General features: G+C 49.3%; 3 protein-coding genes across 3 annotated transcripts; 2 read left to right on the top strand and 1 right to left on the bottom strand.

Annotated features, from left to right (window-relative positions):
• Window positions 1–323: 323 nt before the first annotated feature.
• Window positions 324–10,393, bottom strand: LOC308248745 (uncharacterized protein; the record flags this gene model as incomplete). Its single annotated transcript, XM_080669034.1, has 2 exons — window positions 324–697; window positions 10,276–10,393. The coding sequence occupies 2 exons, from the start codon at window positions 10,391–10,393 to the stop codon at window positions 324–326; spliced, it is 492 nt and encodes a 163-aa protein (XP_080525160.1).
• LOC308248008 (uncharacterized protein) lies at window positions 2,433–2,783 on the top strand (the record flags this gene model as incomplete). The annotated part of the gene is made up of 1 exon (XM_080667928.1): window positions 2,433–2,783. The coding sequence occupies one exon, from the start codon at window positions 2,433–2,435 to the stop codon at window positions 2,781–2,783; it is 351 nt and encodes a 116-aa protein (XP_080524054.1).
• Window positions 10,394–14,093: 3,700 nt separating the features above from the next.
• On the top strand, window positions 14,094–14,432 carry LOC308249222 (uncharacterized protein; the record flags this gene model as incomplete). Its single annotated transcript, XM_080670146.1, has 1 exon — window positions 14,094–14,432. The coding sequence occupies one exon, from the start codon at window positions 14,094–14,096 to the stop codon at window positions 14,430–14,432; it is 339 nt and encodes a 112-aa protein (XP_080526272.1).
• Between the last annotated feature and the right edge of the window lie 562 nt (window positions 14,433–14,994).

The following is a 14,994-nucleotide window of genomic DNA, read 5'->3' as shown; positions in this document are numbered from 1 at the left end:
ACAGGCCATTTGTGGTACAGACAAGACTTAGTGCATAGATAGGAAAGAATTTAAAGAAGAAAACACAGTAGAAATCATTACCACATTTTGCTGAGCTCAATGATCAATATGTTCTCCATCTTTCTCCTTGGGTGTCGTTGTATAAAATGTCCATGGGACTACCTTAAAAACAGAAAAAGTTACTAAAATTCAGAACCAAGGAGGACAGTGCCATGAAGCCCATGTGACAGGGAGCCAGCCTGGAGCAGACGGACAGAGGGAAGCTCTAGCAAGGGAGCAAGAGGACACCCCAAGAGCGCCTGCCTGGAGGCTGGCCCAGCCACCTAGCAGCAGCATTGCTTCTTGCAGCAGCACTTCTGCTGACAGCAGCACTTCTGTTGACAACAACCCTTCCCACAGCCACAGCCACAGGAGCCACAGCCACAGGAGCCACAGCCACAGGAGCCGCAGCCACAGGAGCGGCGGCAGCAGCAGACCACGGGGACACTGCAGCAGCCCCCGCAGCAGCCACGGCAGCAGGGGCAGCAGCTGGAGCAGCAGCCGACCCGGTAGCATCTGCAGGTGGTGCAGCTACCACCACAGCCACCACAGCCACCACAGCCGCCACAGCCGCCACAGCCACCGCAGCCGCCGCAGCCGCCACAGCCGCCACAGCCACCACAGCCACCACAGCCGCCACAGCCACCACAACCACAGCACCCCATGATGTCAGTAGAGAGGATTCGGAAGAGATGAGGAGAGAGACTCAGGAGGTGAGGGAGGTCTTGTGCCCCTTCTCCTGGGGTAGCCCTTATATACCATCTCCACGAGCCCGGCCCGGAATACACGGTCAGCGTCTTGTTGTCTATCCTGCTTCCCATAAAAGACCTCACGAGGCCTCGTACATCCTTCCTTGTTGGAGTGTTCGCCGGATAATACTGTTAATTTTAACCTTGACTCAACTCTTAAATCTAAACTTGGATTAGAACACACGTCTGAGAGTTTCGAGCCCACGAGGACCAAGCGTGTGTGTGTGTGTTTTGCCCCAGGACCAAGAATGGTACCTGGCTCTTTGTGAGCATTTGATAGATGTCTGTTGAGTTAAATAAATGTCTAAAATATTGAAGAATAATGTTTATTTTTTATAACCATGAAAGTCTGAATGTAGAGCCAGGTAAAACTTCTCTGTTTCTGCATATATTTTTTAGTCACCACAGGTTAGAAAAAAAGATTGTTTTCTCTCCACTGGGGCTCATTATACACTCCTAAGTTACAAAAATGCCCTTGAAAGAAAAAAGCAGTGACAAAACAGATTCAAAAAGGAAAGACTAACCATCTCTAAATGTGTTATATACCATATCACATCTCAGCATTAAAAAAAAACAGGTGCTTTTTCTGTTTTTGTTGTTGTTGTTCACAAGAAGAATTGTTTGGTTATTAGAAATTACAAAAAATAATAATTTTGTGATGTCAGATGTTAAAAAATATAACTTTGCGCAGCTGGCTCTTGAGTCAGCTGCCTGGAGTGACGTTTCTGCTTGCTGTTTGTCTGTTAAGTCACTGGGAAAACAAAAACGAAGGTTTCATCGGTGGCTGGCCCCTCTGCTGCCTCTCGGGTGGAAGACCTGTGGCCAGGCCCAGTGTGTCAGCCGACCATGGCCAGAGGGCTGTTTATTTGAAGTGACCCGTCTCTGTGTGGCTGACCCTACCTGCCCGCCCTCCCCTCCTGCAGCAATAGCCCTTGGGCGTGGTCGGTGGTCCATACACAAAGGTCTTGAGAATTGAGGCCTGCCCAGCTAGTCCATGTACTCCAGACGACACCACAGCCTCTCTTGGGACTTAAACTTCTGGATTGGACACGACCTGGCTTAGACGGGTCTGCCTTTCCCCCTCAATGTTGGTGTCCCTAGATTCACACCTGGCATCTCTCTCATAGGCTCACCTTTGAAAGCTGGAGAAGTGTTTCCCACCCCCACCCCTCCCCGCTCCTTGATCTACTTCTCATCCAGCAGGAGTCTGGTGGGTGTGTCTGTCCCTCCATCTCCACTGCCCAGCGCCCTGGAGAAGGTGTCCACAGGAGAGACACAAACTGTGCAGGGCAGACCATGTCTGTGACAAGGCATCATTTTCAGGCTCCTGGGACGACTTTTTCCCTACACTGTGGCAATCACTGTTCTACTTCTGGACTAAAGATACAACACACAACTGCTCCATTCACAACAGAAAACTTGAGGTTTTCCAAGGAGGCTGCAGCATTAAAAATAGCAATGTTATCATAGCAAAAGGACTCAAGAAGGAAGTAAATAAAAGGTCTTGTGAGATTCCTCCAAGGAAATCGGGCTACACAATAAGGGGAGTTGGTATATAAGGGCTCCCCCAGCAGAGGAACATCAGACCTTTCCAGTCTCCTGAATCTCCCTGCTCACCTCTCCTGAGTCCTCTCTACTGACACCATGGGGTGCTGTGGCTGTGGTGGTTGTGGCGGCTGCGGTGGCTGCGGTGGCTGCGGTGGTCGCTGTGGTGGTGGCTGTGGTGGTGGCTGTGGTAGCTGTGGTTGTGGTGGTGGCTGTGGTGGCTGCACCACCTGCAGGTGCTACCGGGTCGGCTGCTGCTCCAGCTGCTGCCCCTGCTGCCGTGGCTGCTGTGGGGGCTGCTGCAGCGTCCCCGTGGTCTGCTGCTGCCGTCGCTCCTGTGGCTGCGGCTCCTGTGGCTGCGGCTCCTGTGGCTGTGGCTGTGGGAAGGGCTGCTGTCAGCAGAAGTGCTGCCAGTGTAAGTGCTGTTGCCAGAAGCAATGCTGCTGCTAGGCGGCCCGTCTGCAGGTGCGGGTGGTACCCAATCTGTTGGTAAGACTTTCCTCCTGTCCATCCTCTTGCTCTCCGCCCCCCCACCCCCAATGGTCCTGGGCTCTCTTCCTGTCTTTCTTTGAAGTTTTTCATCTGAAAAGTTTTCAAATTATTAAGCACCATCTCACGGAAAGGCTATAAGTGCATCCTGGTACCTGAGTTATTGTTCAAATCGCTCAACTCAGCCAAATGAAATCAGTTCCTAATGCTTGATGCCTATGCTCACTGCCTGTCAGCTCTGTTTTTGCTCTGTGTTTCCCTGTCCACATGCATCGTTTTCCCCTTTGTGTGTGTGTATGTGTTCTTAGTGGTCACATAATGTTAACCAAATTTCCTAATAAAATGAAAACTACATGCTCATAAAAAGCATTCTTTATTTGCTCTCATTGGGTTTGAGCACACAAAATCCTGGTTTGTTGTTCTAAAACTTGAGAACTTACCTTTGAACGAAGCCTTCAAAGCCCTTGCATGAGTTTCATCACACACAAAGGTCCTGTAAGAAGCTCTGGCAGGTCTCTGGTGACCACAGTGTCCCCTCAGCAAAACATCCCTTTACCTCAAAGACTCCTCCTCCCTCACACCCCGTGTGTCGTCTCCCCAGGAGAGATGGCGTGTTTTATTGATGTAACGTGACATGTCCCTTCAGTAGCTGTCCCCCAAGCCGAGCACAGGCATTCCCATTAAGACCCAAATATATAGAGTTTGACTGTGGGACCACCATTTGGGCTTTTGATGGGTTTATTTTACTGATACTTTCAATCTTTTTCTTTCCGTTTTTCCTTATTGTGCATGAAGTTTTCTTTTTTCAACTTTGTTAGTACACAGTAACATTCAATAAAATACATGGGGAGCGTTTTAAATGCAATCACATATCATTTCACACAGGAATGCGTTCTGAGAAATGCGTCGTTCAGCGATTTCACCGTTTGAGAACATCATCATGCACTCACACAAACCTAGGTGTAGAGTCTACTATACGCTGAGGCTGTGTGGTCTGGCCTGTTACTCCTGGCTACGAACCTGTACAGCATATTACTGTACAAAAACACATAAGATAAAATCAAGCCCAAAAGCAAATGATGCCATTGGTAAACATGAGGTGTATGAGACTGCTTCCGGAGTAACAAGACATACTGTCTTACAGCAAACTTGGTTGTTGTATTTTTAATAAGTAGAAAGATGCACTCTAAAATAACAACAAAAGTGTAATACATAAATACATAAACCAGTGTCATAGTCTTTTATTATCATTTTCAAGTGTTATATACTGTATATAATTGTATGTATATGTTTTCATACAATTGGCAGCATAGACAAAAGATTAATATCTTCATGTGTAAAAAGTTCTTACAAATCCATATGGATTAAAAAATGCAAAGGACAGAATCGTGCATTTTTAAAAGAAATATAAACCAGAGCTCCTTGAAAAATGAATAATTTCCAGTTTGGGTCATAAACTAAGAAGGATGAGCCCTGAACATCTGACAGGCTAGAAGATAAGGAAGCTGCAGAGAGTGTTGGCGTCAGATGGAGAGGACAGTTAGAACATTATAAGGAAGAATAGCTGCAATGAAGTGGAACACATAGAATACTTTTAAATTTATAGTTCGTAATAAGACCAAAATGTAAAATACAAACCTCATGCCCTACCTGGTTGGCTCAGTGGGTAAAGCCTGTGAAAGGGTCTGTTTGCAGGTGTAAAGCAAGTATCAGACACCGTGGGTGGGAATAACTGACACACAATTTATTGAGGGCAATTTTGTCACTGTTATTGCTATGCAAAGTGATCTTTGATCTAGTAATTTCACCTCCAAAAATTGCCTCAAGAATATAATTAGAAAAAAAAATAATGTATAGCTAACATTTATTGAGGTCTAATTTTGTGCCAGGCACTGGCTCATTTAATCTGCATAATATCCCTCTGGATTAAGTATTGTTGTCTTCTGTTATTATTGTTATTATTATTATTATTATTATTATTATCATCATTTCCATGCTAGGAAGAAAGGAGACCAGAGAGGTGAGCTCATTGCACAAGCCAGTCAGTATTAGAACTTGGATTTGAACCCTGGGATTTTGACCCTATGTCTGGGTATATTATGTTTGGACATTTATTAAAGCACTAGAGGCCTGGTGCATGAAATTCGTGCACTGGGGAGTGGGGTGTCCCTCAGCCCAGCCTGCACCCTCTCCAATGTGGGACCCCTCGAGGGATGTCCGACTGCCCGTTTAGGCCCGATCCCACAGGGATCGGGCCTAAACGGGCAGTCGGACATCCCTCTCACAATCCAGGACTGCTGGCTCCCAACTGCTCGCCTGCCTGCCTTCCTGATTGCTCCTAACCGCTTCTGCCTGCCAGCCTAATCACCCTCTAACCACTCCCCTGCCAGCCTGATTGATGCCTAACTGCTCCCCTGCCAGCCAGTTTGCCCCTAACTGCCCTCCCCTCCAGGCCTGGTCACCCCTAACTGCTCTCCCCTGCAGGCCTGGTCCCCCCAACTGCTCTCCCCTGAAGGCCTGGGTCCCCCCCAGCTGCCCTTCCCTGCAGGCCTGGGTCCCCCTCAACTGCCCTTCCCTGCAGGCCCGGTCTCCCCCAACTTCCCTCCTCTGCTGGCATGGTCACCCCTAACTGCCCTCCCTTGCAGGCCTGGTCCCTCCCAACTGCCCTCCCCTGCTGGTCATCTTGTGGTGGCCATCTTGTGTCCACATGGGGGCAGGATCTTTGACCACATGGGGCAGCCATCTTGTGTGTTGGAGTGATGGTCAATCTGCATATTACTCTTTTATTAGATAGGATAGAGGCCTGGTGCACAGGTGGGGGCCAGCTGGTTTGCCCTGAAGGGTGTCCCGGATCAGGGTGGGGGTTCCCTTGGGGCGTGGGGCAGCCTGGGCGAGGGGCCTGTGGTGGTTTGCAGGCCGGCCACGCCCCCTGGTGACCCAAGCGGAGGCCCTGGTATCTGGGGTTTATTTATCTTCTACAATTGAAACTTTGCAGCCTGAAGCGGAGCCAAGCCTTCTGCTTGCTCCGTGGCGGCAGCCATTTTTTCTGGGATTTATGTATCTTCTATAATTGAAACTTTGTAGCCTTAAGCGGAGGCCTGGGCCGGCCAGGGTGTGTGGAAAGCTTGGCTTCCTCCATCGCCCGGGGCAACCCTAGCCTCCTGCTCTTTCCAGCTCTGTGGCTGCCGCCATTTCTGTTTGGGTTTATGTATCTTCTATCATTGAAACTTTGTAGCCTTGAGTGGAGGCCTAGGCCGGCAAGGGCAGGCAGAAAGCTTGGCTTCCTCCATTGCTGGGGAAACCCAAGCCTCCCTCCTGCTCTCTGTGGCCGTAGCCATCTTGGTTGGATTTATTTGCATATTCGCTCTGATTGGTTGGTGGGTGTGGCTGGTGGGCGTGGCTTGTGGGTGTAGCGGAGTGATGGTTAATTTGCATATTACTCTTTTATTAGATAGGATTACTTATAGTAGCATAACATTAAAAACTACCTCCAAGTCCACTTATAGAGGTCTGGCCAAATAAACTCTGCTGCATACAATTGATAGTTCTTGTATAAGCGTCAAGCATAGTTTACTCTACGTGGATAATGCCAATATTCCCTGTAAAATAACATGCAATCTGTTCCAAACTAGGGCAAACTGTAATGACATACTTTACATCACCCAAAGTCCAGGTCTCTAATTACAGTAGAATCATGTTTCCAGGAAATGCTCCTTGGTGCTGGCTGGAATTTAGCCCCTCCATTAGTCACTTCTGTGCTTCCCCAAGCACCCTCTCACCTCAGCTTGTCCTGAGAGATCCCTAGGGTGCAGGTCCCACGCCCAGGCCCAGCTGCTCTACCTCACCACGCCCCCACACCCCTGCCCGCATTTCTCCACTTGGCCTCCCGCTCCTCCCCCAGGAGCCCTCTGTGGCCAGCACTGGCTCTCCGGGGACCCTGCTCTGCGGGGCTGGGTAGCTCTGCTGCTGTCCTCTGTGCTTAACCATACAGGCCGTGCTCCCTTTTTCTCTCCTCCACCCCAAGGATGGAGCGGCGTGTTCCTTTAGTCCCCACAACCTTTCAAACCCCAGATTCTAACTATGGCAAGTCTCTACTAAAGGTTCGAGGACAACAGAGAGTGATTTAAAGTCATGACCAAATGCACCAAGCTCTCCGCCCCCGGTGCCTCTGTCCCTGCTCCTTAGACCCGGCTGCTGGCACCAGCCAGCTCCCTGCCCCCAGCTGGGATGCCCTCAAGCATCTTTGCTGCTCTTGGAGTCCAGACACAAATCACAATGAAAATCCAATGAAAGGGGGAGGATTCACTCATCCTGTTTTTAAATTCACCTCAACTCAAGGTGATGGACTGTGGGGATATTTGCTCTTTTTAGGGTAAACCCCACTTTATCCCCACCCACACAGATGTGGTCTTGCCCCCAAGCCCCTGGTTCACAGAAGGACAACTCCCTCATAATTCAATAAACCAATGGCCACATCTCCTGATGCTCACCGTATTTCAGGTCAAGCGTCATGGGTGTGGGATGTGAATATTACACTCGTTGAAATGTGTCCAACTCTGACCTATTCATATCCCAAATTTCCTGCCTCAGCTGGGGACTAAACTTGAACTTGGGCATCTCTTCCAGAGACTTGAGGTCAGGGCTCCAGACTATTTGGGAGCTTGAACAAAGCACACTGTCCCCCACCCTCTCCCCAGCAAGGAGCTGCCTGAACTCATGCAAAGAAAACAAACACACCTACCCAAACAGCTCCGTGCTGGCACAATGACACATCCACCATAGTGCTGTGCTCTAAAGCGTGCGCTGTGTCTGCCTCTGCAAGATCGGAGGGGATGTTTGCGTACCTTGTGCGCCCAAGTCAGGGGACTGCTGACCGGGAATCCCCACACTCTATATGAAGTGCTCCTGCCCTCACAAGGTTTTACAGGGGCACAATAATAGCAGGGGAGACCTTTGACAACATAAGCTTTACGTGTTCGAAACTGAACTTCATCTTCCCACCAGTAATACACGCCCCCACACCAAAGTGCTTTTCCCACGCATGCCCCGCCCAGTTAAGCTCCACCAACAGACAATCACCCTTTAGAGCAAAGAGTGTCACCAGCTGAGTCCCATCCTCCTCTCACGCCCCGGGGCACTGGATTTAGCAGCAGATCCGGTTGACATTCCCAGAACACCCGCACAGGTCCAGGCCCCCTGCCCTCACCCAGCAAGCGCTTCCTCCAGGTGGTGCAGCTCCCCTCCCAACCCCTCCCCTGGTGATTCTCCAGGTGCTGCTTCGAGTAGCCCTTTATATATAAGGCAGGCCATATTCTTTCTAAAGATAAACCCTAAAGGCTGCCCAGGTCACTCACAGTCAAAGCAGACGTTTACAATGACCTAAAATGATACCATGAAATGCAATCCCCTAACCACCCCCACCCTGCTTCGTTTACCTTGAGCTTCCTACTCCCAGCGCCCTCACTGACCTACCCCTCAATGTACTGTCCAGAATGCTCTGTCCCAGGTACCCCGACACGTTACTCCCTCATCACCTCTCATTGTTCTATATCCCACCATGCCCGGCGCCGTGTCCGACAGCTGGTGATCTCCAGATCCAGAGCAAAGTGAATCCCTCTAGTTCATATTATTATCTGCATCCTTTTGTGCCCGTATTATGTGACGCTAACATTTAGTAACAAGTAGTAACACCCCACCCTGCAAGCACATTCGCCTGTCGCCTTCTGGGGACATCTGAAAAGAGACTGGGCCAGGCCGGAAGGCCCATGTCTCCTTCGTCCGGTGACCCCCTTGCACTCGCAGCCTCTCTCTGGAAGCATCCTTTCCTGTTACTTGTGTGCGCCCCTGCACCAGCCCCTCCCGCACTTCCTCTGAAAGCAACACTCTGGAGCATCTACTCTCTGTGAGTGGGAGAGAGAGGGCAGGACCTCTGTGGTCTGGGGTGAGGGAGTGGGCAAGAGCCAGGGAGGGTAAATCACCTTCCCCAGCCCGGGGGGCAGCCAGTGGGCCCCCTTTCTCCAGCTCTCACTTTCAACATGGAACAGATTTAGGTAGAAAATTCTAAGGGATTGAACATATAAAAGGGGGGAGGGCACTGCATTCAGGTGTGCTCTGTGTGGTTTCACCCTCGGGGGACTCGGAGATGTTGTATGACGTCTTTACTTTCATGTTCTTGTTTATTAGGATGGAACATAATCAAAGTGGATAGTGCTTTAGTAACTCACAACTCTTCCTAACCATAACCTGCCAAAGACACAGTTAACTAATACAGGTGATAGAATTAAAAATCTCATTAAACTGTAATCGGATTTTAAACTTAACAGAACCAAACTAAAATAACCAAGACCTGCCCTACCCGGTTTGGCTCAGTGGATAGAGTGTCGGCCTGAGGACTGAAGGATTCTATTCCGGTCAAGGGCATGTACCTTGGTTGCGGGCACATCCCCAGTAGGGAGTGTGCAAGAGGCAGCTGAATCGATGTTTCTCTCTCATTGATGTTTCTAACTCTCTATACCTCTCCTTTCCTCTCTGTAAAAAATCAATAAAATATATTAAAAAATAATAATAAAATAAAATAAAATAACCAAGACCTGACTAGATACACGTGGCTTTAGGCAATGTTCAGTCCATTGATACAATGTTCCCAGAATCCTTCTGACTTATATAAGAGGATAGTTGAAGCCACCAAATCTTTAGCGTGTGTGAAAACCTATTAGAGAGAGATCACCAATTAATTATTCCAAACCCATCTCAAACAAACATCAGGGTCTGACTTTATGGGTTTGATGGGATCTTTCAATGAGACACATTCCAATAAGAAATAAAAGAAGATGATGAGACTTTGATGCCAATTTGATGTGGTTTATTGAGAAGAAATGACAAGTCTACAGAAGAGAGTAGCAAAGATACAGGATGGAGAAGCTACAGAAAGAGCGGGAAATAGCAACAAACATTTCAACAATAAAATTTCAAGAAAGCACAGCACTAAAATCATCACTCCATTTTGCTGAGTTCACATTTTGATGGGTGTTGGTTGGTGGAGAAGGTTTGTGCTAGCATTTTTCCTTCGGAGGCAGGAACTCAAGCACCCAGGGATATGTATTTAACTCCTTAGCCGGAGAACCAGTCTCCTGTCCCCCCTGTGACTTTCAAATCATGAAGGACTGGCAGGAAGAGGGAGAATCTTACCAATGGGAGTTACCTGCAGCACCTTCCAGAGCCAGCAGGCCCACCTAGCAGCAGCATTGCTTCTTGCAGCAGCACTTCTGCTGACAGCAGCACTTCTGTTGACAACAACCCTTCCCACAGCCACAGCCACAGGAGCCACAGCCACAGGAGCGGCGGCAGCAGCAGACCATGGGGACACTGCAGCAGCCCCCACAGCAGCCACGGCAGCAGGGGCAGCAGCTGGAACAGCAGCCGACCCGGTAGCATCTGCAGGTGGTGCAGCCACCACAGCCACCACAGCCGCCACAGCCACCACCACAGCCACCACAGCCACCACAGCGGCCACCACAGCCACCACAGCCACCACAGCGGCCACCACAGCCACCACAACCACAGCACCCCATGGTGTCAGTAGAGAATACTCAGGAGAGGTGAGGAGTGATAGTCAGGAGGTGAGGGAGGTCTGATGCCCCTTCTGCTGGGGGAGCCTTATATACCTCCTCTGGGGATGGGAGAGGGAGGACACATGACCACTTCCTTGTTGCTATTTGGCTCAGTTGTCACGAGAGAACCACATACTCTATTAATTACTTCCCTTTTTTGGAATGTCAGCTAGGCTTACTAGATTACTTGTTTATTTTTCTAAGTCAAATGCCTTAAAAATTCCAGTAAGGGCCCCTGGGAGCCTCGTAAAGGGGAGCACTGTCAACGTCATGGGCACACTAAGAAGACCCATATAGCACGGCATGCTGTGCTTGAACCGGTGGTCTGACAACTGAACAACAAGCAAGCATTCCCAGGAGGCCAGGCTGGGTGCAGCCCAGAGGTCCTCTTACATGGAGGAATGAAAGGGGCCTCAGGCTCCAATGTCATGGCCCAGTGCAGAAGCAGCCCTGACACCCTCACCAGAGCTGGCTTACAGGGAATGAAGGTCTCACTCCCCACCACATAGCTGCAAAGCAGGTCACTGGGTCGCATTATTGGTGTATCTCACATCGTGTGATTGCTTAGAAAGCACAAGCATATCTTTGCAATGACTCATCTTTATCTGTACAATTTGTATTGCATTTAAAATAAGAAGACATTTCCTAATTAGAATGAAAAAAAGAGTCAGGGTGCTTGAAGAGTTCTCATGAATTGCTATTTAAAAAGAAAAATATACATGCAAAATATGGTTCACATGGCAGAAAGATGAAGCAAAAGCAAAAAAATAGAAATAAAAAGATATTCTAGAAAAATAAAGTGTTTGTACATGAAGGAAGTATAATCACAGTAGCCTATTTGGACTCTATAATGAGCAACATTTATATTATAAGTAGAGGCTCAGTGCATGAAATTCATGCACGGGAGTGTGTGTCCCTCAGCCCAGCCTGCACCCTCTCCAATCTGGGACCCCTCGAGGGATTTCTGACTGCCCATGGATCGGGCCTAAATGGGCAGTCGGAAATCCCTCTCACAATCCAGGACTGCTAGCTCCCAACTGCTCGCCTGCCTGCCTTCCTGATTGCCCCTAACCGCTTCTGCCTGCCAGCCTGATCACCCCCTAATCACTCCCCTGCCAGCCTGATTGATGCCTAACTGCTCCCCTGACAGCCTGTTTGCCCCTAACGGCCCTTCCCTGCAGGCCCAGTTGCCCCCAACTTCCCTCCTCTGCCAGCCTGGTCACCCTTAACTGCCCTCCCCTGCAGGCTTGATTGCCCCCAACTGCTCTCCCTTACAGGCCTGGTCCCTCCCAACTGACCTCCCCTGCTGGCCATCTTGAGGTGGCCATCTGTGTCCACATGGGGGCAGCCATCTTGTGTGTTGGAGTGATGGTCAATCTGCATATTACTCTTTTATTAGATAGGATAGAGGCCTGGTGCACGGGTGGGGGCCAGCTGGTTTGCCCTGAAGGGTGTCCTGGATCAGGGTGGGGGTTCCCTTGGGGTGTGGGGTGGCCTGGGCAAGGGGCCTGTGGTGGTTTGCAGGCCGGCCACGCCCCCCGGCGACCCAAGCAGAGGCCCTGGTATCTGGGATTTATTTATCTTCTATAATTGAAACTTTGTAGCCTTGCGTGGAGGCCTGGGCTGGCCAGGGTGTGCGAAAAGCTTGGCTTCCTCCATCGCCGGGGGCAACCCAAGCCTCCTGTTTGCAGCCATCTTGGTTGGGTTAATTTGACTACTCGCTCCTGATTGGCTGGTGGGCATGGCTTGTGAGTGTAGTGGAGTGATGGTTAATTTGCATATTACTCTTTTATTAGATAGGATAATTAAGTTACCATCAGTAATGGATTTTACTAAAAATGGTGGAATAAATACATTGGGAGTTGTATGAGAGAGTTAGATCCCCATCCTGTATAATAAAAGCCTAATACTCAAATCGTCTGAACAGCAGAACAACTAGTGAAACCACCAGTCGCTATGACATGCACTGACCACCAGGGGGCAGACGTTCAACGCAGGAGCTGTCCCCAGCCCACAGGATCCAGGCCAGCCAAGGAGGGTGCCAGCGCCCCCGCCCCCCCATCCCCGATCGCCCCACCGGTCGCCCCACAGATCGGCCCTGATCACCGGCCAGGCCTAGGGATCCTACCCATGCACGAATTTCTTGCATCAGGCCACTAGTCTATTATAACAAAAACTAGCATTGGCAATCAAGAAACAGTCATAAAAAGGAATGGACAAGAAATATGGGGTCAGTTCCCAGCAGAAACAGCTGGCAAGATGATAGTCTGCCTCTGCAGAGTGGCCTAGAGGGTGAGGAGTTTGGGAGGGGGGACTGGAATTATTTAACTGTGTAGATATATATTGTTCATTAATACTCAAAACTGTTGATATCAGCAGCCACGACCCACATCGCAGTCTCACGTGTTCTGATATACATCTGTGGGGCGACCGGTGGGACGATCAGGGATTGGGGTGGGGGGTGCTGGCACCCTCCTTGGCTGGTCTTCACTCCGCCTTAGTTCCTGTTCTAAATCACAGACCAGATAAAGGCACTGATGAGCCGTTACGGGACTTCCCAGCACAGAACTTCATATACGCCTGGGGCTTCGTGCTTCTTCATTGATGAATTGAGGGAGGAATAATTTGTTTGTAGGTGAGTCCCTGGAAACTCTATGGTATTGAAATAATAGATGGGGAAATGCTTTGGAAATATGAAGCCCTACAGCAGCGTTTCTTGACTTTGGCACCACTGACAGGTGGAGCCAGACAGATCCTTGTTGTGGGGATGTGGTGTGTGTGGTAGGATGGCGAACAGCCCCTGGCTTCCACCCACGAGCTAAGGCCACTCTCCCAATTATGACAACCCAACTGTTCCCAGGAGGTAAAATAGACCCCCCATTAAAATCCGCTTAAAATTCAGCATATGAACTGGGGGGTGGGCGGCACATTCACTCATCAACCTGTCTCTTTGTCAACTCACCTCTGTGTTCCTGATACTGGGATGAAAATATACATACAATACAATCCCAGACGTTAGGAAGCTCACAGTCTGATCGGGAGCACAGACAAAGGGCTGTGATCTGGCAACATGAAGGCATTAAAAAAAAAAAAAAAAAAAAGACAGAATTTGGGGTGATAATGACATGTCAACATAGGCTCATTGATTGTCACACTGCACGGCTGTGGTGCAGGAGGCTGATAGCAGGGAGGCTGTGAACAGGGGGATGGGGGCCTACGGGAACTCTCTGTTCTTTCTGCACTATTTTGCCATGAGCCTGAAACTGCTCTAAAAAATATAGTCTGCTTTTAAAAAATAGACATGATTTATCCTAAAATAAAGAAACTGAGTCACAGAGGGGCCATGGCTTGGGACGTGAAGACAGCTAGATTCAAACAAGCTTAAATGTTTTAGAAACATGTTTTACTGGAAGAGTAACTTGAGGAAGAAGTACAAAAATAAACAAGTCTGTGAGCTCAGAGGTGTTCCGTGAGGAAATACACTCAGGGTCTTGTGAAATTCTCCAAGGAAAGCTGGTGAAACTACAATCAGGAAGTGGCCACGTGCCCTGGGTTAGGCCTCAAAGGAGGTATATAAGGACCCCTGAAGCAAAGGGCATCAGACGTCCCTCATCTCCTAAGTCTCTCTCCTCACTTCACCTGAGTCCTCTCTGCTGATACCATGGGGTGCTGTGGCTGTGGTGGCTGTGGTGGCTGTGGTGGCTGTGGTGGCTGTGGTCGCTGTGGTGGTGGCTGTGGTGGCTGTGGTGGTTGTGGTGGTGGCTGTGGTAGCTGCACCACCTGCAGATGCTACCGGGTCGGCTGCTGCTCCAGCTGCTGCCCCTGCTGCCGTGGCTGCTGTGGGGGCTGCTGCAGTGTCCCTATGGTCTGCTGCTGCCGCCGCTCCTGTGGCTGCGGCTCTTGTGGCTGTGGCTCCTGTGGCTGTGGCTGTGGGAAGGGCTGCTGTCAGCAGAAGTGCTGCCAGTGTAAGTGCTGCTGCCAGAAGCAATGCTGCTGCTAAGCAGTAGCCTCTTCCTCTAGGCTTTGCTCACGGAATTTGGTAAGACTTTCCTCCTCTCCCGCCACCTGCTTCCTCCAGTCCTGTGTACCCCGTGCTTTGGAATTGCTCATTCCGTCCCCTGCACTCTGAAGGTACAGGGCTGGCTGTTTCCCTCCAGCCTGGCATCATGATGGCATCAATTTCTTCTCCCCGTATCTTCCAGAACTTAGCATCAAGGAGTATTTATTCTCTGTCCTCTTTGGAATCCCGTCTCCATTTGGAAAAAAAAGATCAAATACCACCATATATTATCAACATTAGGGGTTGGGACCCCAGACACCCACATCAAAAATCTATTTATGGGTTTAACAAAATCAAGTCTTGATAGCTAATATTTTATTTTATTGAAAATTTCACTTATGAGCTTTTTTGTTCTTTTGTATTGTATACCCACCAACTTTTTTTCCCATTTGTATGTCTCTAAAAAAAAAAGCAACTCTTTCTTAATAAAAACAAAACAAAACACTTTTCTATTCCAATGTGTCTCTGTTCTATAAGGTGTATACCCTCCAATGAGTGAGAA

The sequence above is a fragment of the Plecotus auritus genome, assembly GCF_963455305.1.
Source record: "Plecotus auritus genome assembly, chromosome: 5".
NCBI classification, from domain to species: Eukaryota; Metazoa; Chordata; class Mammalia; order Chiroptera; family Vespertilionidae; genus Plecotus; species Plecotus auritus.
This window is presented reverse-complemented; position numbering and strand designations above follow the sequence as displayed.